This window comes from Dipodomys merriami, unplaced genomic scaffold, assembly GCF_024711535.1.
Source record: "Dipodomys merriami isolate MVZ:Mamm:240054 unplaced genomic scaffold, mDipMer1.0.p SCAF_63, whole genome shotgun sequence".
Taxonomy (NCBI): Eukaryota; Metazoa; Chordata; class Mammalia; order Rodentia; family Heteromyidae; genus Dipodomys; species Dipodomys merriami.
The window spans coordinates 7,290,752-7,316,900 of NW_027206213.1; the positions used below are offsets into that span (position 1 = coordinate 7,290,752).

General features: G+C 39.5%; 1 protein-coding gene and 1 non-coding gene across 3 annotated transcripts in view; both read left to right on the plus strand.

The window, feature by feature from the left end:
• Nucleotides 1-26,149, plus strand: part of LOC138815267 (exportin-1) — a 56,099-nt gene that overhangs the window by 16,560 nt on the left and 13,390 nt on the right. For both annotated transcript variants that reach the window (XM_070004562.1, XM_070004563.1), the window contains 12 exons: nt 3,172-3,244; nt 14,440-14,501; nt 15,673-15,717; nt 16,871-17,052; nt 18,568-18,616; nt 18,984-19,103; nt 21,743-21,871; nt 22,666-22,824; nt 23,987-24,184; nt 25,343-25,481; nt 25,682-25,863; nt 25,943-26,099. In XM_070004562.1, the coding sequence (XP_069860663.1) occupies nt 3,172-3,244; nt 14,440-14,501; nt 15,673-15,717; nt 16,871-17,052; nt 18,568-18,616; nt 18,984-19,103; nt 21,743-21,871; nt 22,666-22,824; nt 23,987-24,184; nt 25,343-25,481; nt 25,682-25,863; nt 25,943-26,099 (1,495 nt within the window). The remainder of the gene's footprint in view (nt 1-3,171; nt 3,245-14,439; nt 14,502-15,672; nt 15,718-16,870; nt 17,053-18,567; nt 18,617-18,983; nt 19,104-21,742; nt 21,872-22,665; nt 22,825-23,986; nt 24,185-25,342; nt 25,482-25,681; nt 25,864-25,942; nt 26,100-26,149) is intronic.
• Nucleotides 22,214-22,320, plus strand: LOC138815279 (small nucleolar RNA U13). The gene has a single exon (XR_011368250.1). It is a non-coding gene; the product is annotated as a small nucleolar RNA U13 (small nucleolar RNA).

The window sequence follows — 26,149 nt, forward strand, 5'->3', positions numbered from 1 at the left end:
GTGGGGGGGATTGTTTGCTTTGTTCTTTTTAGAACATGTATCCAGGTCTAAGTAGTATAAATTCTGAATGATATTCAGAGATGAAACATGAAAACAAGAATTATTTTGGGCAAGTAATCAATATAATACAGGCTAGATCCCTCCAATCCCAAGTCATACGGAGAGTTTAAAATCCTACTCCCTGGTACCAATGATTTGAATGAGATAGCACTCAGTTTTTATTTGCAATTTTAAATGTCATAATTCGGGTCTTTTTTTCTTAAGTTTGAACAGAAGGGTTGATCAAAATGTGTTTTGACTGTTTTAGGCTTGATGATTCACACTTCTCTTTAAACTGCTTTTAAGTAATAAAATACCATGGCATTCTGTTTAATACACAAAAGGTTTCCATTTAATATACATTGTGTTAAAACAGAAAGTAGCCATGTTCACATCTGTTTCTGAAATCAGACTGTGTTAATTTTAAAATATTAATTAGTTTTGACATCTTGTAAATTTTAGGGCAAAAATACAGTCCAGAACTTCCTCAAAGTGCTAACCTTGAGTAACATAGCAGTGTTTGCCTGTTTGCTTGCCTGGTAAATTTTGCTTTTTATACTGACAGACATTACTAATGTTTAAGTTGATTTATCAACAGTATTTTTAAAAACTCAAATTTGTCTTGTGAAAAATGAGATGATTAGAGGAACAGAAAGAAAGCAACAGGTAAAGAATTCTTCAATTTACATAAATTACAAATGATTTGGTGCTAAATTTATGCACTATGACATTTGGCTTTTATGCAGTCATTTTTTTTTCTTTAAAGATGTTAACACTACCTGATATTAATCATAATGTTCCATTATGTTGATTGCTTGTAATAGGAAGAAAAGGGGTGTCTTCCTGTGCAACTGACACAGCTAGGCTTTGACGGCAGGCCTCCACAAGGTCTACCCTTTTGATTCCCTTTAACTGAATTCTGTTCATCAATTGTTTTTGTTTCATGGGAGGTGGGTGGGGAAAGGGGAATTCAATGCATAAAATAAATATTTCTAAGGGCTCAGTAGAAATTTCTGCCATAGGGATCATTTCATGCATTTGTTTTTTTTTTTTCATGCAGTCTTTGCTGTTATCTGTCCCTCATCCTCATAACTCAGAAGTGGATTACTCAGTTTCTGAGATGTAAAGCAGTTTCGTTTCATAGAATGTATGGATTTGTGGATATTTCTAATGTAGGCATTTTATCATTGGCCTTCAGATTTTTGAGTTCCACCCCCCCTCCCCCAAAGGAATAAAAACTGTTTCAAGTTCAGATTCTTTGTGTCAAAGATAGGTTGGGTCATAAGCTATTAATGGTGATACATACTCCTTTGGCCAGAAAGATTTTGTTAAGTGTTCTTCCTCAATGTCCTTGGCAGAAAGATGAAATATAAATTGTGTGTTCAGCAAGTTTATTCTACCTTTTTACTGTTGGAGAAAAGACTAGAGATTAATAAACAGATATTTTGTTTAACCAAGTATTGACTAAACCAGTAAGGAAGAAGTAAATAAGTGAATATAGTTAAGGGAAGGGGAAACTTTCAATTAGGAAATATAAAGGAAAAAATTGGTCATACCTATGAGTTATAGAGGGAGAGTTTTGTTTCTTGTGTTTTATAGTTCTTTTAAATTGATTAATTCTTAGCAAGAGGACACATTCTGCGTGGTAAGCAGCACATTTGATTTACAGAATATCTTGACAGTCTGATTTTGTGTATGAAAATTGCAGAAAAAGTTTAGAGTAGTTAAGTTTTTAAAACCTAATTTAGAATTTTAATTAATCAGGAACTTTTTGTCCTGTTTTTGCTTGTTTACATTTTTCTGAGACCTTGGTCTATGGAGAGTTCTGTTCTTAAAAATGAGGAGGATGAAAGTTTCACTCTTTACTGCTGATTATGAAACATTTTGATGGCATTAAATTTATAATTTCAGGATTTTGCTCTGGCCTTGTTCTGTTAGAAGTCTTTAAGGAATGTTCTGCAAATGTAGGATTTGAGTTGATGGCAAAAAAATTCCCGTAAAGTATGAAATATTAAAAATGAAAACAGCAAAATATTGACTGAGCACAATGTAGTTTGGGACAGTCTATATTGTGCTTTGGATAAAAGAGCATTCACATGATCCCTTTGGTTGAAATACTAATGCTCCTATTTTATTGTGTATAATGACTAACCATTTTAAAGATGAACTCTTATTCTCAGCCAAAACTTGCAATCTGTGGTTATTTATATACAAATGGGTTTACCTTTCAGGTATTATAATTGAATCTTTCCTAGTTCTTCCCATGAAATATACCATGAAATTTTTGTCCCTTTTTTTCCTCCTGCCTATCCACACTAATTGGTCATAGTTATAATTTTAGGTAGTAACTCATACTGATAAACATGGTTGACTATTTAGAGTGCATAATCAGCAGGAGGGACAAAATGGCTTGAAAGTGGTATCTTTGCTTTTTTACTTTTTTACGTTTAGTTAAACTTTTCTATTTAGGAAGGAATACCTGAAAAGTAGACACAGATTGCAACATACATTTGTATATAATTTTGACTGTGCACAAAAGTTTATCTTTAAATTAGTAGAAATAGCATCTATATAAGGGTGGGTTAAATTTAAAATGAATCCATGGGTTGTCTTGCTGCTCCTTAAGTAACACACCAGTGATGCTTATAAACACTTATTGTAGAAACTGTCTGTGGCAGTATTTTAATATTTGGCCAAAGCTTACAGCTCTTAGAGGATGGTAGGAAGCTTAATAGCATCCAAGCTGCTAAATTCTTGGGAGCCTGTTCCTGTTAAAGTATGTGAGCCTATAAGCAGTCATTTATGCTGTGAATTCATATCTGGCTGCTATTTTTCCTTCTGCAGATAAGCCTATTTGGCTGCTAAAGAGCTTTTTATTTGGTTCTTCCTCCTGGTGTGAGCATGTATAAACAGCAGGACGTTACATAGGATAGTAAACAGTAAAATGAGGAAAATGCATGAAATCTGAGTATATGGGTGAATAGATTCTTGTTTATATATGTAATTAAAGTTGATAGCATAATTTTTTTGAAACGTTAGATGTAACTGTGTGAATGTCTGTCCATTTGTGAAGCCTGAGAATTGACAGTCCTGTGACAATATATTCACATGCTTCTATTCTCCAATTTTCAGTATTATGGACTACAAATTTTGGAAAATGTGATAAAAACAAGGTGGAAGATTCTTCCAAGGAACCAGTGTGAAGGTAGGAGAATATTCAAGAATAACAGTTAAACTTATATTCCTGACATTCTTGTTACAGTTGAATGTAGAAAGGAGAATGTGTTGACTTTATGCTACTTTATTTGTTTTAATGAAGTTATGCTAAACTTGTATATATATTTAACTTTTGTCTGCTACATTAGGAAAAATAAAGTTTATTGGAATTCTTTGCAGTTTCAAATTACTTATGTCACTTATTTTCACTGAAAAGTAGATATAGAAGTCTAAACTTTCTAGTGGGGAACATGGCGTTTTCATATTAAGATAAGCTTTCTTCAATTATTAATTGATCTTCTGGGGCTGACTGTCATCTGCTTTCTGGACCACTGTTTACTGTTTTGGAATTTTCAAGACAGTCTTGCTTTGTAGTATTGGCCATCTAGAGGTTAATATTACAAAATATTTAACGAAACATGTCATTAATATACAGTATAGTGTAAGCCACTGACTTAAATGTTAGTGTAGGAAAAAATAGTGCCCCTCCAAAGAAATGACTGTTGTCTGTTTTCTTAGTTTGTTCACTTGATTGATTGATTGGTGCTGGTCCTGGGGCTTAGAACTTTGGGCTTGGACAGTGTCCCTGAGCTCTTTTCACTCAAGGCTAGTGCTTTAGCCCCCCCAGCTCCACTTTAACTTTATTTGTTGTTGTTTTTAGCTTATGGGGCTTGAACTCTCAGGGTCTGGGCGCTGTCCCTGAGCTTTTCTGTTCAAGGCTAGTGCTCTACCACTTTGAACCACAGCTCAACTTCTGCTTTTCTGGTGGATAATTGGGAATAAGAGTATCATGAAGTTTACTGGCAGGCTGGCTTTGCAATCCCACATCTCAACCTCCTGCGTAGCTAGGATTCCCAGTGTGAGTCACTAGTGCCAAGCTTTCATTCTGTTTTTTTTTTTGTTTGTTTTTTTTTTTTTGTCAGTCGTGGGGCTTGAACTCTGGGCCTGGGCGCTGTCCCTCAGCTCTTCAGCTCAAGGCTAGTGCTCTACCACTTGAGCTACAGCGCCACTTCTGGTTTTCTGGTGGTTTATTGGAGATAGGAGTCTCATGGTCTCTCCTGCCCAGGCTGGCTTTGAACCGCGATCCTCAGATCTCAGCCTCCTGAGTAGCTAGGATTACAGGCGTGAGCCACCAGCGCCCGACTCTCATTCTGTTTTTTGAGATGACGTTCTCACTATATAGCTCGGGCTAGTTTTGAATTATTGATCTTCTGTCTTTGCTCATACACAAATGGGTATTCAGGTATGTGCTACTATAACAAGATGAAAATATTTTACATGTTTCTGGCTTGAGAAATTAGGAACTAGTATGGGTTCACATTTTGGTACTTCATTCCTATTTATTTATTTACTTGGTGCCAGTTCTGTGACTTGACTATAGGGTTCTGGGCACTGTCCCTGAACTTCTTTGCTCATGTCTTTCCCACAGCTCTACTAACGGCTTTTTCTCTTTTCCTCTTTTGGGAGTACTTATTTGGGGATAAGAGTCTCATGAACTTTCCTGCCTGGTCTCACTTTGAACCATGATCCTCAAATCTTAGCCTCCTAAATTGTTAGGATTACAGGCATGAGCCACCATCATCTGGCTCTTTAAATTTTGGAAGATAGTCATTCCTGTTTCTTTTCTTTTTTTTTGGCCAGACCTGGGGCTTGAACTTAAGGCCTGAACACTGTCCTTGAGCTTCTTTTTCTTGCTCAAAGGCTAGCACTCTACCACTTGACACACTGCCACTTCTGGCTTTTTCTGTTGATGTGGTACTAAGGAATCAATTCAGGATTGCATGCAAGCTAGGCAAGCATTCTACCACTAAGCCATCCCCTCATTCCTGTTTTTTGTTTTTGTTTTCTTTTTTGTCGGTAGTGGGGCTTGAACTCTGGGCCTGGGCACTATTCCTCAGTTATTCAGCTCAAGGTGAGTGCTCTCACTTAAGCCACAGAGCCACTTCCCGTTTTCTGGTAGTTTATTGGAGTTTAAGAGTCTTCACAGACTTTTCCTGCCCAGGCTGGCTTCAAACCATGATCCTCAGATCTTAGCCTCCTGAGTAGCTAGGATTATAGGCTTGAGCCTCTAGCTCCTGGCTTTATAATGCTTTTTTTTTTTTTTTGCAGTCGTGGGGCTTGAACTCAGGGCTTGGGCACTGTCCCTGCACTCTTCAGCTCAAGGCGAGCGCGCTACCGCTTGAGTCACAATGCCACTTCCAGTTTTCTAGTAGTTTATTGGAGATAAGAGTCTCCCGGACTTTCCAGCGGACTTTCCAGCCCGGGCTGGCTTTGAACCTCGATGCTCAGATCTCAGCCTCCTGAGTAGCTAGGATTACAGGCGTGAGCCACCAGCACCCACCTAATGCTATTTTTTTATTTCCTAGATTTAACCTTCAGCCATGAAACACTACACCAAAGTATTTAGTTTTCATGTAGGTGATTGAAACAAGGGACTTGGTTATGGTAAAAAGCACATGATTCTACCATTCAGATAGATCAATAGGTCTATGACCAATAGGTCATTTGTTTTTAAATATATGAATATCTGCTACTTTTCACATAAGATTACATTTGATTAAATATATACATTTTCTAAGCCTCTAAGTCTCCCTCAGCTCCTTGTATTGGAGCTTAAGCTCAGGAATTAGACACTGTTTCTTCCCTTTTTGGTTCAAATCTGGTGCTCTGCCACTTGAGTCAGTTTCACCTTTTTAGCAGTTCACTGGAGATAAGCAGCAGCTTCTTGAGCAGCTAAGATTACAGGTATGAGCCACCAGCACTCAGGCTCTTTTTTTGTAACCTAATCTGGTATAGAAAGCTCAGGATCCTCCCATATCAGCTTTTTCTCTGGAATTACAGCTGTCATGTTACCATGCCTGGGTTTGAATTTTCTTTTTTTGGGGGGGGTGGGTGTGGGTGTGGGGGTCAGTCCTGGGACTTGAACTCAGGGCCTGGGCACTGTCCCTGAGGTCTTTTGCTCAAAGCTCTAGTGCTCTACCACTTTGAGCCACATCACCACTTCTAGGTTTCTGGTGGGTAATTAGAGATACGAGACTCAAGGAAGTCCTGGCCAGGCTGGCTTTGGACCTCTATCCTCGGATCTCAGTCTCCTGAGTAGCTAGGATTACAGGCGTGAGCCACCAGCAGCTCCCAGCCTCTAGTACCTGTTTTCTGTCCCATTTTTCTATATCTGTCATAAATTTAGTTACCTTTTGATCTACTGAAGGAAAAAAAATTATATTCAGAACTCTGAATAATAGGAAGAAATAAAAAATCAAGAATTAAATACTTTCTGTTTTGGGGGTTTCTTTTTCTCTGGTATTACTATGTTTTGAAGGTTTTAACTGGAATTTGCTTGGCTTCCTTGCTCAGTTAGTGCTCTTTTTTTTTTTTTTTTTTTTGGGTCCGGTTGTGGGGCCTGAACTCTGGGCCTGGGCACTGTCCCTCAGCTCTTCAGCTCAAGGCTAGCGCTCTACCACTTGAGCCACAGTGCCACTTCCGGCTTTTTTCTTTTTGCTTATGTGGTGCTGAGGAATCGAACCCAGGGCCTTGAGCATGCAAGGCAAGCGCTCTACCACTGAGCCACCTTCCCAGCCCCATCAGTTAGTGCTCTTGAGTCATCCCTCCTGTTAGACATTTTTGTTCATCTTGTGGTGATTTCTGCCCTTTGCACTGTTATCTCCAGGATCTCAGCCTTTTAAAAGCTGTCAGCAGTTAAGACCACAGGTGTGAGCCTCTAATATCCAGTTTGTAAGGAATTCTTTTTTTAAAAAAATTATTTTTTATTGTGAAAATACTGTATAGAGAGGTTACAATTACATGGGCAAGATAATGAGTACATTTCTTATCAAGCATTGTAGCCTCCTCCTTTGTTTCCCCTTCCCATCCCTTCCCAGTGTAAAGAATTCTTAAGCATATTGTTTGGTGATTGATATTTCCAAAAGAACAACAAAGCGGAGCTCATCTGTTTTGTTTAAAAAGACCAGTTGTAGGATTAGGAAGTTGGCTCAGTGGTAGAGTGCTTCCCTCCCATGCATGAGGCCCTGGGTTCAATTCCTCAGCATCACATAAGCAGAAAAAGATGTAAGTTGTGCTGTAGCTCAAGTAGTAGGGCGCTAGCCTTGAGCTGAATTGCTGAGGGACAGTGCCCAGGCCCAGAGTTCAGTACCTATGACTGACAAAAAATAAAATAAAAATAAATAAAAGACTAATTGTGTCCCAAAAGAACATGTATTTTTGAAGTCTTGAACAATTTCTTGTATTTAGTGCTAGGAGAATTTGCAAATCAGATGTTAGGTGGATTTTTTTTGGGGGGGGGTGTCTGGTCCTGGGGCCTGAACTCTGGGCTTGGGCGCTGTCCCTCAGCTCTTCAGCTCAAGGCTAGCACGCTACCACTTGAGCCACAACGCTTCCAGTTTTTGTCTTTTTGCTTATGTGGTGCTGAGGAATCGAACCCAGGGCCTCATGCATGCAAAGCAAGTACTCTACCACTGAGCCACCTTCCCAGCCCCTGGGATTTTTTGGGGGGGGGGGAGCAGTATTGGTGTTGAACCCAAGCCTTAGACCTCTATATCTAGCTATATTCCTAGCCCATCAGTGTCTCTAGGAAAATACCTAATTTCACTGAGTGCCACAGGCTTGAAATGAAATCTTTTCACGTCTTCAGTAGAGGGCATGTTCTTTTGTGGCCAGTGGTTTCCCTTTGTGGTTTATTATTGGTTTGTTTCTCTTTTATCACTAGTCTTGTTAGGGTTAATCTGCTTTGTAGGAGCCATAGTATAGATAGCTCCTTAACCTCTATTTCTCGGCCAAAAAGTTTTAGAAGACAAATTTGAATAAGCTGATCCTGACAGTACATGCTTATATTCCTCCTCAGGAGGCTGAGGGATTCTGAGAATCTGGCCAATACAACAAAAGAAAAAATGCCTTCCTGCCTGCCTGCCTGCCTGCCTGCCTGCCTGCCTGCCTGCCTGCCTGCCTGCCTCCCTGCCTCCCTTCCTGCCTTCCTCCCTCCCTCCCTCTCTATTTCCCTCCCTCCCCTCCCTTCCTTCCTTTCTTCTTTTCCTCCCTTCCTTTTCTTTTCCTTCCTTTCCTTTCTGCCTTTTTTCTTTCCCAGGGCCTGGGTACTGTCCCTGAGCTTCTTTGTGATCAAACCTATCTCTCTGCCACTTGAGCCACAGTGCCACTTCCAGACTTTTCTGGGTAGTTTATTTGAGATAAGAATCTCACAGGGACTCTTCTGACATGTCTGGCCTTTAACTGTGATCCTCAGATCTCAGCCTCCTAAGTAGCTATGATTACAGTTATGAGCCACCAGCGGCCAGCTGTTTTGTGTCTGTGAGGGCTTGAACTCAGGACGTCATGTTCCTGCTCAGCTTTTTTGCTCATAGCTGATATTCCACCACTTACACATTTCTACTTCTGGTCTTTTCTCTTGTTAATTGGAGAAAAGTTTGAGAAGGTATTTTACTTACTTTGTGCCAATGCTGGGCTTGATCTCAGAGCCTGCATATACTGTCCCTTAGCTTTTTTCACTCAAGTCTGGCAGTCTACCACTTGAATAACTTCACATCAGCATTTTGCTACTTAATCAAACAATTTATCAGACTTTCCTACCTGGGCAGGCTTTGAACCACAATCCTCAGGTCTCAGCCTCCTGAGTAGCTAGGATTGCAGATACAAGCCTGGACCAATGAGTGTCTAGCTTCATAAGATAGTTTAATAATAACAAAAGAGAAAGAAAAGGCTGGGTGGCTCACACCTGTAATCCTAGCTACTCAGGAGGCTGAGATCTGAGGATCATGGTTCAAAGCCACCCAGAGCAGGGAAGTCGGTGAGACTTTTTTTTTTTTTTTTGGGGTCCAGTCGTGGGGCCTGAACTCTGGGCCTGGGCGCTGTCCCTCAGCTCTTCAGCTCAAGGCTAGCGCTCTACCACTTGAGCCACAGTGCCACTTCTGGCTTTTTTCTTTTTGCTTATGTGGTGCTGAGGAATCGAACTCAGGGCCTCATGCATGCAAGGCAAGTGCTCTACCACTGAGCCACCTTCCCAGCCCTCGGTGAGACTTTTATCTCCAATAAATCACCTGGAAGCCGGAAGTGACACTGTGGTTCAAATGGTAGAGTGTAAGCCTTGAGCGGGAGGGAGAGTTGAGGGACAGTGCCCAGGCCCAGAGTTCAAGCCCCACGACAGACAAAAAAAGGGAGAGAAAGAAAAATAGACTGATAATACAAAGAATTTATATTATATAAAATGTACTAATTGCTGTGGTTCTCATTCTGCTTTGACTAGGAAAAGGTTTTTTTTTTTTTTTTTTGTTACGGTAGTGAGCCTGAACTCTGGGCCTGGGTGCTGTCCTTCAGCTCTTCAGCTCAAGGCTAGTGCGCTACCACCTGAGCCACAGCGCCACTTCCAGCTTTTTTCTTTTTGCTTATGTGGTGCTGGGGAATCGAATCCAGGGCCTCAAGCATGCAAGGCAAGCTCTCTACCACTGAGCCACCTTCCCAGCCCATAGGAAAAGGTTTTAAACATGGCCAGGACATGCCTGTAATTCTAGAAACTCAGGAGGTTAAAATCTAGAGAATCAAGATTTGAGACCAGCATGGTCCAAGAGGTTCCATCTCCAAAAGAACCAAAAAGCAGAGCTGGAGGCATGACTTAAGTGATGAGAGTCTGCTGAACAAGCGAGTGCAAGGCCTTGAGTCCAAGCCCCAGTTCTGCCTAAAACAAATACAGCTTGAGAGGTACTTGCTTTTGAGTTCAGATCTTTGTGCTTGTTAGGCAGCTGCTCTACAATGTGAGCCATGCTCCCAGTTCTTTTAGCCTTTGTTGTTTTTTGAATAAGGTCCCTAATCTTGGCCTGGATCATGATCCTATACATTACACTTCTCCACATAACTTTATTTTTAAAATAGGGTCTTGTATTTTTTCCTGGGGTAGGCCTCAGACCTATGTCATCCTCCCTGCTGGGATTAAGGTGTGTGCCACCATGTCTGGTCTTGATTTGTGTGTATGTGTTGTATTCTTTTTTTTTTGTTGTGGGGCCTGGGTGCTTCCCTCAGCTCTTCAGCTCAAGGCGAGCGCTCTACCACTTGAGCCACAGCACTGCTTCCAGCCTTTTCTGCTTATGTGGTGCTGAGGAATCAAACCCAGGGCCTCATGCATGCAAGGCAAGCATTCTACCACTGAGCCCCTTCCTAACCCCCCTCCCTTTTGTTTTTGCATTCCCTTTTTTTGTTTTTTTTTTTTTTTGGGTCCGGTCGTGGGGCCTGAACTCTGGGCCTGGGCGCTGTCCCTCAGCTCTTCAGCTCAAGGCTAGTGCTCTACCACTTGAGCCACAGCGCCACTTCCGGCTTTTTTCTTTTTGCTTATGTGGTGCTGAGGAATCGAACCCAGGCCCTCATGCATGCAAGGCAAGCACTCTACCACTGAGCCACCTTCCCAGCCCCTTCACACTTTTTTTCTCATACTCAAAACCAGAAATTTCATAAAATTAAAAATCAAGAAATCTCTCCCTCCCTTTTTTCCTCCTTCCCTCCCTCCCTCCTTCCTTCCTCCCTCCTCTTCCTTAATGATGAGTGTTGAACATCCTTTCACATCAACCCTATAGAGGAATGTGGTGTTTTATTTTTTCCTTCAGAGTACTGTTCAAATATATTGCACTTTTATAGCTGGTATAATGTGGGTACTGGTGCTTTCCCTTAGCTTAAAGCTGGCATGTACCACTTGAGCCACAACTCCCACTTCTGGCTGAGAGTGAGTGAGAGAGAGAGAGAGTGTGTGAGTGAGTGTGTTTTGGAGATTTTTTGCTCAAGACTTGCTTTGCCATTTTAGTCTTTTTGGTAGTGGTTAATTGGAGATAAGAATCCCACAGCCGGGGCGCTGGTGGCTCACGCCTGTAATCCTAACTACTCAAGAGGCTGAGATCTGAAGATCGCGGTTCAAAGCCAGCCAGGGCAGGAAAGTCCCTGAGACTCTCCAATAAACCACTAGAAAACCGGAAGTGGCGCTGTGGCTCAAGGCTCAAGTGGTAGAGCGCTCACCTTGAGCTGAGCTGAAGAGCTGAAGAGCTCAGGGACAGCACCCTAGCTGAGTTCAAGACCCACGACCGACCAAAAAAAAAAAAAAAAAAAAGAATCCCACAGACATGCTAACTTCAAACCTTGATCCTCAGACCTCAACCTCCGGAGTAGCTAGGATCATAGGTATGCTTGAGCCAGGTGTGTTGAGCTTTATGAAGAGTAGTCCCTAACAGGAGTTTAGAATTATCTGTCCCATTTGGCGGTTACAACAACTATTCCATTTAGTGAAGAGTTGAAATGATATTTTGATTTTCCTTGGATGTGTAAGGAAAGCAAGCAGATAAAACTGTCTTAGTTGGGCTGGGAAAGTGGCTCAATGGTAGAGCGCTTGCCTTGCATGCCTGAGGCCCTGGGTTAGATTCATCAGCACCACATATGCAAAAAGAAAAAAGCCAGAAGTGGTGCTGTGGCTCAAGTGGTAGAGCGCTAGCCTTGAGCTGAAGAGCTGAGGGACAGCGCCCAGGCCCAGAGTTCAGGCCCCATGACCGGACCCTCCCCCCCCCAAAAAAAAAAAAAAAAAGAATGTTTTAAGGCTGTTTTCTGTGGTAGATGAGATTAGATACTGTCAAGGTAGAATTGGAACTCACAACTTCATTGTTAATAATTTGTCCAAGAATAATTTTTTTTTCTGAAGCAGTCCTCAGTTTAGTTGAAAACTTAATCACAGTGTATATCATTGAATTGTTAAGATGCTGATAATGTAACCTGATGCCTTGAGTTGGCCGTTTTCCTTTCAAAGAAATTTGGAACCGAATATACTTTTAATTATTTAATGAATATACTTTTAATTATTTAATGAATCCTTTTTATAAATAACAAGTTTCAATAGTGTGTATATGTGCGTTTTTATCCTGTCTTCTTACATCTATCCCTCAGCTCTTCAGCTCAAAGCTAGCACTGTACAGCTTGAGCCATAGTGCGTGCCACTTCTGGTTTTCTAGTGGTTTATTGGAGATAAGAGTCTCACAGACTTTCCTGCCCTTTCCTGCCCAGGCTGGCTTTGAACCTCGATCCTCAGATCTCAGCCTCCTGAGTAGCTAGGATTATAGGCGTGAGCCATCCGCATCCGGCCCTGAGGGATGATATTAATTGCTTTGTAATGTGTAAATTTTGTGTGTATTTGCATAAGCTTTGATTGCTTTGCCTGGCTAAGAGTTGAAGATACATATATAGTATATATAATTCAACTTTTTTTTTTTTGGTCAGTCATGGGGCTTGAACTCTGGGCCTGGATACTACCCCTCAGGTCTTCAGCTCAAGGCTAGCCCTCTACCACTTGAGCCACAGTGCCACTTCCGGTTTTCTGGTGGTTAGAGATAAGAGTCTCTTGCCAGGGCTGGCTTTGAACCTTGATCCTCAGATCTCAGCCTCATGAGTATCTAGGATTACAGGTGTGAGCCACTAATGCCCAGCTTCTGGATGCTGTCTTTAAGCTCTTTTTGGTCAAGGCTAGTACTCTGCCACTTTGAACCACAGCTCCACTTCTGCTTTCTAGTTCTCTATGAGGTTTTTTTTTTTTTTTTTTAATCTCTAGTTAACCACTCAAAAAAGTCAGAAGTGTAGCTCAAGTGGTCAAGTACTGGCCTTGAGCAAGATAAAGCTCAAGGACAGTACCTAGGTCCAGAGTTCAAGCGCTAGGGTGGCATCATAAAAAAAGAAATTTCAGAGGAACATTTCCTCCTTTTTAGACCCATCTTTTATGAAAAGCTTTTAAAAATTATTTGAAAATGTTGAAAACTGGAGTTACAGTTACATAAATCAGGCAGAGTTCATTTCCTTTTGGACACTGCCATCCCATCCCTCACTCTCTTCCCAGTTTTTCCCTCCCATCCTACCCACAAGTTGTACAGTTCATTTTCAACATATTATCCAGTAACATTGCTGCTTCTGTTTACACTTTGTCCCTCCCTTACACTCCCAAAGACATAGAAACAAACAAGATAAAAAGAGCTTTAATGATAGTAATTTATAAAGCTGGGTTAGCTGGCACTAGTGGCTCCAGGCTTTGTAATCTAGCTACTCAGTAGGTGGCTGAGATCTGAAGATGAGGTTCGAAGCTTTCCAGAGCAGGAAAGTCTGTGAGACCCTTACCTCTGTCAAGTAAATTCACAGAAGTGGAGGTGAGACTCAGGTGATAGCCTTGAATGGAAAAGCCAAGCAATAGCATGAGGCACACTGAGGTTAAGCCCCAGAATCAGCACCAAAATAAGATGAGGGGAAAAAAAACAAAAAACAGGGACAGAGAAGTTAATGGAATCCAGAACTGTTTGCCAATGTTTATAATTTTAGCATTGGGAAACTTAATTCTAGTTTGAGGGCTGTCCTCAACTACATACTAAGATCATTCAAATAATGAACCAAAGAAAGCTTTAAAGTAAAAATACTAAATTAATTTGCCTTTTGGGCAAGGTTTATAATGAAATGTATGTTTTTGCACATGCTAAGCCAAACAATCTATTACTAAATAGCATGGCTGGCCCTAATTATTTTAGTAAAAAATATGCTTTTTCCTAGGTCCTGAAGACCTATTAGCATGTTTCAAAATGATTTTAGGGTTTTCTTTTAATGCATTATGTACATTTAAAAAAATACACTTTTGGGCTGAGAAGGTGGCTCAGTGGTAGAGTGCTTGCCTTGCATGCATGAAGCCTTGGGTTGTATTCCTCAGCACTACATAAGCAGAAAAAAGCTGGAAATGGCGCTGTGTCTCAAGTGGTAGGGCACTAGCCTTGAGCTGAAGAGCTGAGAGACAGCGCCCAGGCCCAGAGTTCAAGCCCCAGGACTGGAAGAAAAAAAAATACACTCTTGGTTTTTATTCCAAAGTATTTCTGAAAAATCATAATGAAGTTGGAAAATAAGGCTATACAAAATTCTTCTATAGTGGAAAAATAATGCCAATACTGCATAGTTAGCAGTAAAAAATTTTTTTCTTTAAGATGGAACAGCTAAAATACTGGTTACAAAATTTTACTCAACATACATAGTTGAGTTCTCTCCACAGGCAAGTTCATGTACTTCTGTAAAGGAAATAAATTATCTGGTAATTTGTATAGCATAGCTTTGGTTATCGTGAATAAGTTATTTTGATATTTGTTATGACATTATGTATAATTTTTTTAATAGGAATAAAAAAATATGTTGTTGGCCTCATTATCAAGACATCTTCTGACCCAACTTGTGTAGAGGTAAGAATTAATGATTTTTTTTTTCTTTTTAGATTGCCTGGTCATTTAGGTTTTGTAAGTACTTAGATCAATCATAAAGATAAATAATGAGATTTGAAGTCAGGGCCTAGCCACTGTCCCTGAGTGCTTTTGCACAATGGTAGTACTCTACTTTGAGCCACAGTGCCACTTCTGGTTTTTGAGTGGTTGGTTTTTGAGTGGTTAGAGATAAAGAGTTTCACATGGACTTTTTTGCCCTGACCAGCTTCAAACTATGATCCTCAGATCTCAGTCTCTTGAGTAGCTAGGATTACATGTGGGAGCCACTGGCACCTGGCTCAAAGATGTACTTTTATTTATTTATTATTTATTATTTATTTATTTATTTTTGTCGGTCATGGGGCCTGAACTCTGGGCCTGGGTGCTGTCCCTCAGCTCTTCAGCTCAAGGCTAGCTCTACCGCTTGAGCCACAGCACCACTTCCAGCTTTTTTCTTATGTGGTGCTGAGGAATCGAACCCAGGGCCTCAGGCATGCAAGGCAAGCGCTCTACCACTGAGCCACCTTCCCAGCCCATGAATTTTATTTTTTTGTTGTCCATATTTTCATCCCACATGCATGACTTCCATAAAGTACAGTTGAATATTCTACATTACTAGCATATAGAGATCCAGAGCTATGGCTTAAATGACAGAAAAATTGCCTATCATGCATGAAAGTTTCGTCTAATGCTTAGTATCACCAAATAAAGTATTTAGAATTTCTTCTAGAATTTTCCCTTTCCATCTAAGTTTTTAAGATACAGTCATGGACTACAAATGTGGCTCAGTGGTAGAGTGCTTGCCCAGCATGCATGGGCTCAATTCCTCCATACCATATACACAGAAAAGGCTAGAAGTGGAGCTATGGATAAAGTGGTAGAGCTCTAGCCTTAAGCATAGAGAAAAGGCTAGAAGTGGAGCTATGGATAAAGTGGTAGAGCTCTAGCCTTAAGCATAGAGAGGCTCAGGGACAGAGCCCAAGTCCTGAGTTCAAGCTCCAGGACTGGCCAAAAAAAGAAAAGATCCAGTCATATTGGCATTATACAACTGGCTTCTTCACTTTAAATGTACTTTTATAGTGGTATTTCACTCACTGTTTCTCAGGCAACTCTACTTTAGGCTATCATTTAATCCAATTTTTTTTCTCCTTAGAAAGAAAAGGTGTATATCGGGAAATTAAATATGATTCTTGTCCAGGTAAGCCTTTTAACTTCCTCATAAGAATTATTAAATGTTTCTATAATGTTTAATATTTGAACACAGTCTTTAAACCTACTTTATCAAATAAAGTAGACTATTAAGTTGTAGAAGTAGTAAGAGTAGTTAGTCTAATAACAACTGTGGTAGTGATCATCTAGTATTAGTATTGGGTAGGAATCGTCAAGTATTATAAACCTATCAATATGGTATTAATGTGAATTGTCAAGTTTTTGTGAGGCTTTGGATTCTTCTTGACTCTTTTCCTCATAGGCATTTTTCCTTGGTACGGCTATCAATCTTAATTTATATATTTGCCTTGACTTTGTATCATTCTAATTGATCTCCAAACTGTCTTTTAACATTCTGTGCAGTCTAAAATTTAAATTTTTATATTGATTAGTTCCCTGTAGTATTGTGACACAAGTTTTTGTTTTCCCCAAAGAATATAGCTGCAAATAGAGTACAATTTACAAATTTAGTGTGGTCCATTGTGTTTTTAGTAAGCAGATGGTTTTTCAATCCTACTTTTACTCAAGACAGGGACAAAGTCCAGGTCAAGCCCCAGAACTAGCAATAATTAATTAAACATTTAAAAAGGGCAGTTGCTGGCCACCAGTGGTTCATGCCCATAATATTACCTACTGAAGAGGCTGAGAACTGAAGATCTCAGTTTGACGTCAGTGTAGGCAGGAAAGGCCGAGTCTCACTCTCCAATTTACCACCAAAAAGCCAGAAGTAGAGCTGTGGTTCAAGTGGTGCTCGTCTTGATTTAAAAAGCTCAAAGACAGTGTCAGGCCCTGAATTCAAGCTCCAGGACCAGTGTGCTCTTGCGCGCGCGCACGCACACGCACACACACACACACACACACACACACACACACACACACACACACGAAAAGAAAAAAACAGGTATGGATCAAACTGTAGAATACCCACTGTGAGACAGAAGCATAATTCAGGCACACAAAAAATATATATGACTATTTTTATTCTGTTTTCTACCTAGTATATGATATAGATAGACATTTAATAAACAAAAATAGAAAGTAGTTAATGTTTAGTCCTATGTATCAGTATCGTGCAATTTCTTTGAAGCTTCTTTTTTTAACTGCTTTGAGAAGGGAAATTAATACTTCATGTCTTATTTTAGATACTTAAACAAGAATGGCCTAAGCATTGGCCAACTTTTATCAGTGACATTGTTGGAGCAAGTAGGACCAGCGAAAGTCTTTGTCAAAATAATATGGTGATTCTCAAACTCTTGAGCGAAGAAGTATTTGATTTTTCTAGTGGACAGATAACTCAAGTGAAAGCAAAGCATTTAAAAGACAGGCAAGTAATAATTGTGTTTTAGAATTTCAAAACATAAACTTTCAGGTTATTTCAAGTAATTTGGAAGTGAATTATATTTAGTGAACTGTATTCAGCAATGTTTTCAATTACAAGTTGAAAAATAGTTCTAAAGAAGTCCAAATGTAAATGACAGATATAAAAGTATGTGTAATGTTAAGATCTCATAAAATGATTTATGTGTAATAGTCATCTGTTTGTAATTCCCTGAATCTTGTTAGTTCCAGTATATAGTATGGAGTGTGCCAGACTTTATCTTAAGTAGTAAGTAAGCTACATGCATTGTAAGTATATTACTTGTTGCAGTCATTAAGAACACCACAACCTTTTATTTAAGGCTGGGAATATGGCTTAGTGGTAGAGTGCTTGCCTACCTTTTTTTTTTTTTTCTTAATGCTTTTTTATTGTAAAAATAGTGTACAGAGGGGTTACAGTTACATGAGTAAGGTAATGAATACCTATCGAGCATTGTTACCTCTGTTTTTCCCCTATCATCCCTTCCCTCTCCACCTCCCCATCTCCCCCTTCTCCCTTCCCCACCCCTGCCAGCTTTTTTTTTAAGGTGGGAATACAATAAGACATTTTGAAAGAGATAACACAATTGTCTGTCTTATTATTTGTTGTTAATCTTACTGTGTGTAAGTTGCTATAACTAGAATGAGAAAGTGCATGTGTATGTGGTGTGTGTGATAAAAATTTACAGGGGTCAGAATATTCATGGTTTTATGCTTTTACTAATGTCTGGGGTTTTATTCTCCGCAGATAAGGGAGGGTACACATGTAACTTTAAATACCATTTAATAATTTAATACAGTTTTGGGGGGAAGGCTTTTTTTTTGATGTCTTAAAGGGACAACCTTGATTTAAATTATTGAAACAATAGCACTGTTAGGAAACATTTTCTTCACATATCTTTTAAGATATGAAATGTACGGTTTTGATAGGTAAACCTTTAAACAGCAAATGTAGCTCATGGTTGTTGACTATACCTATATAATTCTAATCTCAAGAAATGGTAATAGAAAGTGTTCATAATTTGATTTTGGAGTTTTCTATTTTTGAGACCTTGTTGCTGTATACCATGCTAACCTAGATCTTTCTTAGTAATTCAGGTTGGCCTCAAACTCAGGATCCTCTTTCCTCAGCCTCCTCAGTGCATATACTACCACATGCATATACTACCACACCTGATGCTTAATTGTAATTTTTAATGGCTTGTAGACTTTTATTGATGCCTTATATGTGTTCTCATTGACCAGATTGCCAAGGTTTTTTACTGGGCTTTTTGTTGTTTGGTATTGTGGGGAGGGGTGTCATTTGTTTTGATTTTGAGAAAATCTTACCATGTAGTCCAAGCTATCCTTGAACTCCACCTCAAGTGCTAGGATTATATATGTATGTACCATTGAGCTCAGCATTTATTATTTTTATTGAATTGTACATAATTAGGGTGTTTTTCTGTCTTCTCATCCTGACGTGTTTTTGTTGTTTTTTTAGCATGTGCAATGAATTCTCACAAATATTTCAACTTTGTCAGTTTGTAATGGTAAGTACTTTAAATTTCACTTTTATGATTATTAATTATTGGCCAGGCTTTGGTGGCTCATGCCTGCAATCTTAGGTTCTGATGAAACTGAGATCTGAGGGTAATGGCTCAAAGGTAGCCCAAGTAGGAAAGTCCACGAAACTTAAATACAGTTAGATTCTACTGCCAATTAACCACCAAAATGCTGGAATAAGAGGTGTGACTCAAACTGTGGAGCACTGCCCTTAAGCATAAAATGCTTCTTAGCAGATGCACCCAGGCCCTGACTTAAAGACTCAGGACTGGCGCACCCCCCCCACACACACCCCTCCCACACACTCAAGGAGAAATTAATGGAAAGTAATTATTAACATATTTTTGTTACCAGGAAAATTCTCAAAATGCTCCACTTGTACATGCAACCTTGGAAACACTGTTGAGATTTCTGAACTGGATTCCACTGGGATATATTTTTGAGACCAAGTTAATCAGCACATTAATTTATAAGGTAAAATGGATTTATTAAAGTTGTTTTTGTCACTAGAGTATAATAATATCCTTTTGTCTTAGAAACTGTTTGCTTTCATTCAGAATGGTAGTTTGAAGGAACTGCTCAAAAAGACTTCCACCGTTGCAGCTAGTAATGGTTAGTCCTGAGCCTCAAAATCCTGAGGCGTAGTAGCACCTACCTGTAACACCACAACTGAGGAAGCAGAGAAGTTGTGATTTTTGAGCCCAGTCTGAGCTGTATAGTTAGTCCAGTGCCAGCTTGAGCTACTCAGTAGCACCCTGTGTCAAAATTCAGAGTAGGAATGCCAAAGCACTTGCTCAGCCTAGGCAAAGCAAAAAGAAAAGCAGAAAACAAACAAAAAACCTATTATTCCATTATGGAATTGGGTTACTGTTTCTCATTGAATAAATAGTACTATCAGTTGTATTATCTTGAAAGATGTAATGAATAAGGTACTTATTGAACAACATAAAAAGTGAGTTTTATAACTTTTTAATACTTTGTTGTTCAAGGTATGTTCACTTACCTATAAAGTCATTTTGTTGTTCTGGGTTTTGTTGTTTTTTGAGATCCTTGATATTCTAGGTTGATCCTATCTCAGCCTCCTTGTTTGAGATAACAGGTGACATCACTTCCTCCTCTCCTTCCCCGCCCCATCTCTCATTCATCATGCTCTTACTGGAACATGAACTTAGACCTTATCCTCTTACTTGGTTATCACAGCTGGTGTTCTACTTTAGCCAGGCCTCATGTTCTACTTCTCATTTTTTTTTAATTTGTTGTTTTAGAGGTGATATGCAGTGGGGGTTATCTTGACATATCAGGTGATAAGTACACTTCTTTCTTTTTGCTTGGTATCATCTGTTCCCTCATTCTCTCTTATTCTCTCCCTCCTATCTCCTCCCATGAGTTACTTGGTTAGCTTTCATCAATGTCCAGTGCAGTCAATGGTCCCCACTGCTGCACATTTTCACCTGTTTTGCACTGATTCTGTGTGCTTCCCTCCACCTTCCCTCAGATGTATATTATATATGAGGCAAAGAATACAGTCTCCACTTAAGGTTTTTAATACTTACCAAATTGCCACACACAAGTGCCATTCATAACTTAGTGCCTGCTTACCAATCCTGCTTTAAAGTCTTTTTTTTTTTTTAATTGTGAAAATGCTGTACAGAGGGGTTACAATTACCTGGGCAAGATAATAAGTACATCAAGCATTGTAGCCTCCCCCTATGTTTCCCCATCCCTTCCCATCCTCCCCTTACCCCCCCCCCCCCACCCCCACACACTTTAAAAATCTTAAGCAGTCAAGGTATTAGATCTAGTTCATGATGTTCTTGAAAGTCATATAGTAGGTCAGGCAGAAGTTTGTAGTAAGTAACTTTGCTTTTCAGATGATTGGACACCATCAGAAGAAAGCATATTGTAGCTGGATGGTGGTCTTTGATAGGTGTAGGGGCAAGGAGGATCGCTAGATCTATGATGAGCCTGGGTAAAGTTAAATGAGATACCATTTTATAAAAAGTACAGCTGGGTCCTGGTAGCTCATGCTTATAATCCTCGCTACTCAGGAGGCTGAGATCTGAGGATCATGGTTCTAAGCCAGTCTACCAGAAAACTTAAAGTGGCATTGTTGCTCAGAGTGGTAGAGTGCTAGAGTAAAAAGAGGTTCAGGGACAGTGCTCCAGGCCCTTGAGTTCAAACCCCAGGATTGACAAACAACAACAGAAAGTACAAGCTAGGCACAGTTGGTTCATACTGTAATCCTAGCTACCCAGGAAGCTGAGATTGAGGATCACAGTTTGACTCTAACCTTAGTAGGAAAGTTCATAAGACTGATTTCCAATTATGGGGAAAAAATCTAGAAGTAGAACTATGGCTCAAGTAGTAGAGTGCTAGTCTTAAACATAAAACAGCATGTAGGCTCTTACTTTCTAGATGAAGGACTGGCAAAAAAAAAAAAAAAGGATAGAAACAAAAGGAGTTGGGGTATGGTTCAAGTAATAGAGCACTTAAAGTCTTGAATTCAATGCCCATTACTACAAAGAGTAAAGCTAATTCATTTTCACACAGTGAGATAAAGGAGGATACTCTGAGCTGTAGAATACAAAGGCAGAGTACCCATGTGCATCTGATCATATAAATCAGTATTGAAGTGAATTCCAGGAAATGGAATTTTCTCTGTGTTGCTGTTACTGCCTGTCTTTGGGAGAGTAAGGAGGGCACAGAAATGGAGTGAGAAAGGGTGAACATTTAATACGGCAGTGATACTCATGAGACACTATGTTGAAAATGAACTATACAGCTGTGGTTGGGGATGGGAGGGAAAAACTGGGACGAGAACAAAGGAAAGCATGATCTTGTACAAAAAGAAATGTCCTCGACCTGACTAATATAGCTGTAACACTTTGTACATCTCCTTTATAATAACAATAACAATTCCCCAAAGGCATTTAGTATACATTGGTAGATTATAAAGTCAAACAAAGTATGTGTCTGAGTTCATGTGCAAAAAGTAATGTATCACTTATCTGTGTTATGTATCCTTGTGTTCTGATAGCACCAACTTCCCCTATGTTAACTTCAAATATTTTGTGTCATTTAATGTTATGTTTTTTCCCCTTTTTTGCAAACAGTTCCTGAATGTTCCAATGTTTCGAAATGTTTCTCTAAAGTGCCTCACTGAGATTGCTGGTGTGAGTGTAAGCCAATATGAAGAACAATTTGTAACACTATTTACACTGACAATGATGCAGCTAAAACAGGTAATATACCAGTATTCTGAAAATTTTAGTGCCTTTGAAAATGTTGGGGTCAGGTTGCATTGTTTTAGCACAGATTGGCCATAATCTGATTATTTTAGGAAATTTGTAATTATTAAGAAATTCCAAAAATTTTTTGAAATATATTAGAAATGTGGGAACTACTGTGAAAACTGCCCCTCAGTGTGCTTTTTTGGATTGCTAGTGAAGCCTCAGATTGGTGATATTTTGTCTGAAAAATTCCGCACCAGCATGACTAGTTATCAGAAGTGATTAGGAAAAAATTCTAATGCTATATTACTATTTTTTAATCAGTGGATTGACTTTGCATTTTCAGTGTCACTTATCAGGGAGTTGAAAGGTTTATAAATGTGAGTGTGATGATTGGGTCCTCACATGCCTGTGTGACATGTGCCTCCCTGGGACCTTGTGGGCACATTACCTATGTGATGTGAAAAAAAGAGAGAAAGAATCAGTCCAGGTTATAATAAAACAAACCGGTATAAGAGACTTGGTGGGGGCTGGAAATGGCTTATTGGTAGTGCTTGAAGCCCTGGGTTCGCTTCCTCAGAACCACATAAACAGAAAAGGCTGGCAGTGGTGCAGTAGCTGAAGTGGTAGTGTGCTATCCTTGAGGAAAAGATGCTCAGAGACAATGCCCAGGCCCTGAGTTCAAGTCCCAGGACTCACCCCCCCCCTCCAAAAAAAAATATTGATTTTGGAATCTTAAAAGCTTAAAATAATTTCTTTTGTTAGGTTTATATGATAGAAACTAATAGTGAATTTTAACTTCACAGATGCTTCCCTTAAATACTAATATTCGACTTGCATACTCAAATGGAAAAGATGATGAACAGAACTTCATTCAAAATCTCAGTTTATTTCTCTGCACCTTTCTGAAAGAACACGGTCAACTTATAGAGAAAAGACTCAATCTCAGGGAAACACTCATGGAGGTAAACTTTGTGCATTCTTGGTACCTGAAAATTGATACATTATAAAAAAGCAGCTCTAAACATGTGCCTTCAAAAATGTATAAAGCTTTGAGATTTCTTACTTTTTCTTGTGCATTATAAGCCATTACTTGCTTTTGTGTTTTCTATAAAGCTAAGACTAAACATTTACAATCAAACTTAGATTTTTAACGACTTGGTGACAAACTTCTGTGAACAGTAAGTGTGTGAAGAAAGATAGAAATTTTTTTAAAATTTAATTTAATTTTATTTGTGAAGATACTGTACAGAGGAGTTACAATTACATGGGCAGGATAATGCGTACATTTCTTACCAAGCATTGCAGCCTCCTCCTTTGTTTACCCTTCCCATCCCTTCCCAGCCTCCCCCCACCCCCCCCAGAAAGGTAGAAATTTTAAAGCCACTGTGGGCCACAGAGTGTGAGACACTGTCTTAAAATTAGATTCAATGCCAGGTGTTGACACCTGTAATCCTGGCTACTGAGGAGGCTGAGGTCAGCCTCCAGTTCGAAGTCAGTCCCAGCAGGAAAGGACATGAGTTGTTTTTTGTTTTTTGTTTTTTTTTTGTCGGTTTTGGTGCTTGAACTCTGGGCTTGGGCGCTATCCCTCAACTCTTCAGCTCAAGGCAAGCGCTCTACCGCTTGAGCCACAGTACCACTTCCAGTTTTCTGGTGGTTTATTGCAGATAAAAGTCGCATGGAATTCCTGCCCGGGCTGGCTTTGAGCCACCCGCGCCCGGCAGGACATGAGATTTTTATCTCCAGTTGACACCAGAAAAACAGAAGTGGTACTGTGGTACAAGTGGTAGAGTACTTACCTTGAGCTGAAGAGCTGAGGGACAGTGCCAAGGTCCAGAGTTCAAGCCCATGACTGACAAAAAAAATAATAAATAGGTTTATAAAGTTATCTTTACTTTAAAAAAACAATGTATTGAGTCGTTCCTGCCTGCCATATCTCAAAAAGCAAGGTCAGGATAGTAGTACACATCTGTACTCCTAGTAGAATAGCAGGAAAATAGCTAATTTGAAGTCATTTTGAGCTACATATTAACGTGCTATCTCAAGCGAGAATAGAATGGTAAGAGGGAGTTTGGAATTGGTTACAGTGTGTTAACAACTACTTAATGTCATTGATTTTATATGTAGGCCCTTCATTATATGTTGTTGGTATCTGAAGTGGAAGAAACTGAAATCTTTAAGATTTGTCTTGAATACTGGAATCATCTGGCAGCTGAACTCTATAGAGAGAGCCCATTTTCTACATCTGCTTCTCCATTGCTCTCTGGAAGTCAGCATTTTGATGTTCCTCCCAGGAGGCAGCTGTATTTACCCGTGTTATCAAAGGTGACAATAGAAAAGTGGTTTAATTTTTCTATTGCTTTAATTTTGAGCTAAGTAAAAATGCTTTCACTAATGTTCTTTCGACTAATAAACTGTAAAAGGTACCAGGCAACTTCTCAACAAGTGATGAATATGTACACTAGTTTAAGAGCTGTAGATCTCAAGGTATGGTCCCTGTGCCAGCATCATTATCACAATGACCTCAGCCAACCAACTGAATCAATCTGAGAATGAGACATAGGAAACTGCTGTAAAATACGGTTTAAAAAAAAAGCGTTGCAAAGTTACATTAAAATTTTCCTTGCCAGGCGCTGGTGGCTCACGCCTGTAATCCTAGCTACTCAGGAGGCTGAGATCTGAGGATCACGGTTCAAAGCCAGCCCGGGCAGGAGAGACCGTGAGACTCCTATCTCCAATAAACCACCAGAAAACCGGAAGTGGCTCTGTAGCTCAAGTGGTAGAGCACTCGCCTTGAGCTGAAGAGCTGAGGGACAGCGCCCAGGCCCAGAGTTCAGGCCCCACGACCGGACCCCCCCCCCCCCCCCCCAAAAAAAAATGTTTCCTTGATAGTTTAGCAGGGTGGCAGTGCCTTATACTCTTTAAATACTTAGGATAATGTTGAGATCTGAGGATTAAAGTCAACCTGGGTAGCAATTCTGCAATTAACCAGCAAAATAGAGAAGTTAGCCAGGCACCACTGGATAGTACTTCTAATTCTAGCTCACGTAGAAGCTGAAGGCTGAGAATTGCATTCAGACCCAGCACAAGCAAGAAAGTCCATTTGACTCTTAACTCCAATTAACAAAGATCCAGAAGTGAAGCAGTGACCCTAGTGGTAGAGTACCAGCCATGAAGGAAAAGGCTAAGGAACAGGATCTAGGCCTCAGTAAGGGCACCAAAAACAATCAGAAAGTAGAGGTCTACTACATGGGGTAGAATACTGGTCTTGAGTGAAAAATAAAAGTCAAGAGCATGAGTCTGGGAGTTCAGACATCAGTACTGGCACACATACAGACAAAAAGTTTTTTAATAGTTTATTTTTGTGAGAATGATTTTGGTTTAGTATGGTAAAAATTTAAGTGTATACCATAAGTATCTTCTCTGAATCCTGCAGTTGCAAATGTCTAACAGATTTTTCTTGATTGTTTTATTTATGAATAGGTTCGTTTATTGATGGTTAGTCGAATGGCTAAACCAGAGGAAGTACTGGTTGTAGAAAACGATCAGGGAGAAGTAGTGAGAGAATTCATGAAAGATACAGATTCCATAAATTTGTATAAGAATATGAGAGAGACATTAGGTAAGTTAGAAAATACTGTTAATTTAACCTGTACCTTTCTGCACATATTCATAAGTGGAAATACTTCTTAGGCTTAGTGATATTTGTCTAAATCTTGTAGTAGCAATGTTTATTAATAATACACTGTTAACCTTCAGTAAAAAAGTTTTTGTGACACATTGTTATGCTTGGTAATATTTGGCATCTTTCCTTTTTTGTAGTTTACCTTACTCATCTGGATTATGTAGATACAGAAAGAATAATGACTGAGAAACTTCACAATCAAGTGAATGGTACAGAGTGGTCTTGGAAGAATTTGAATACGTTATGTTGGGCAATAGGCTCCATTAGTGGAGCAATGCATGAAGAGGATGAAAAACGGTTTCTTGTTACTGTTATAAAGGTATGTGACAAATATGTAAGAAATAGCATTAGGTAGAAATTTTTTATGATGTAAAGCCTAAATTTGTTTCCTTTTGCAGGATCTATTAGGATTATGTGAACAGAAAAGAGGCAAAGATAATAAAGCAATTATTGCATCAAATATCATGTACATAGTAGGTCAATATCCAAGATTTTTAAGAGCTCACTGGAAGTTTTTGAAGACAGTAGTTAACAAGCTGTTTGAATTCATGCATGGTAAATTTCTTCTTTCAATTTTTGTTTTTTAAATTGTGTTAAATTCTGTA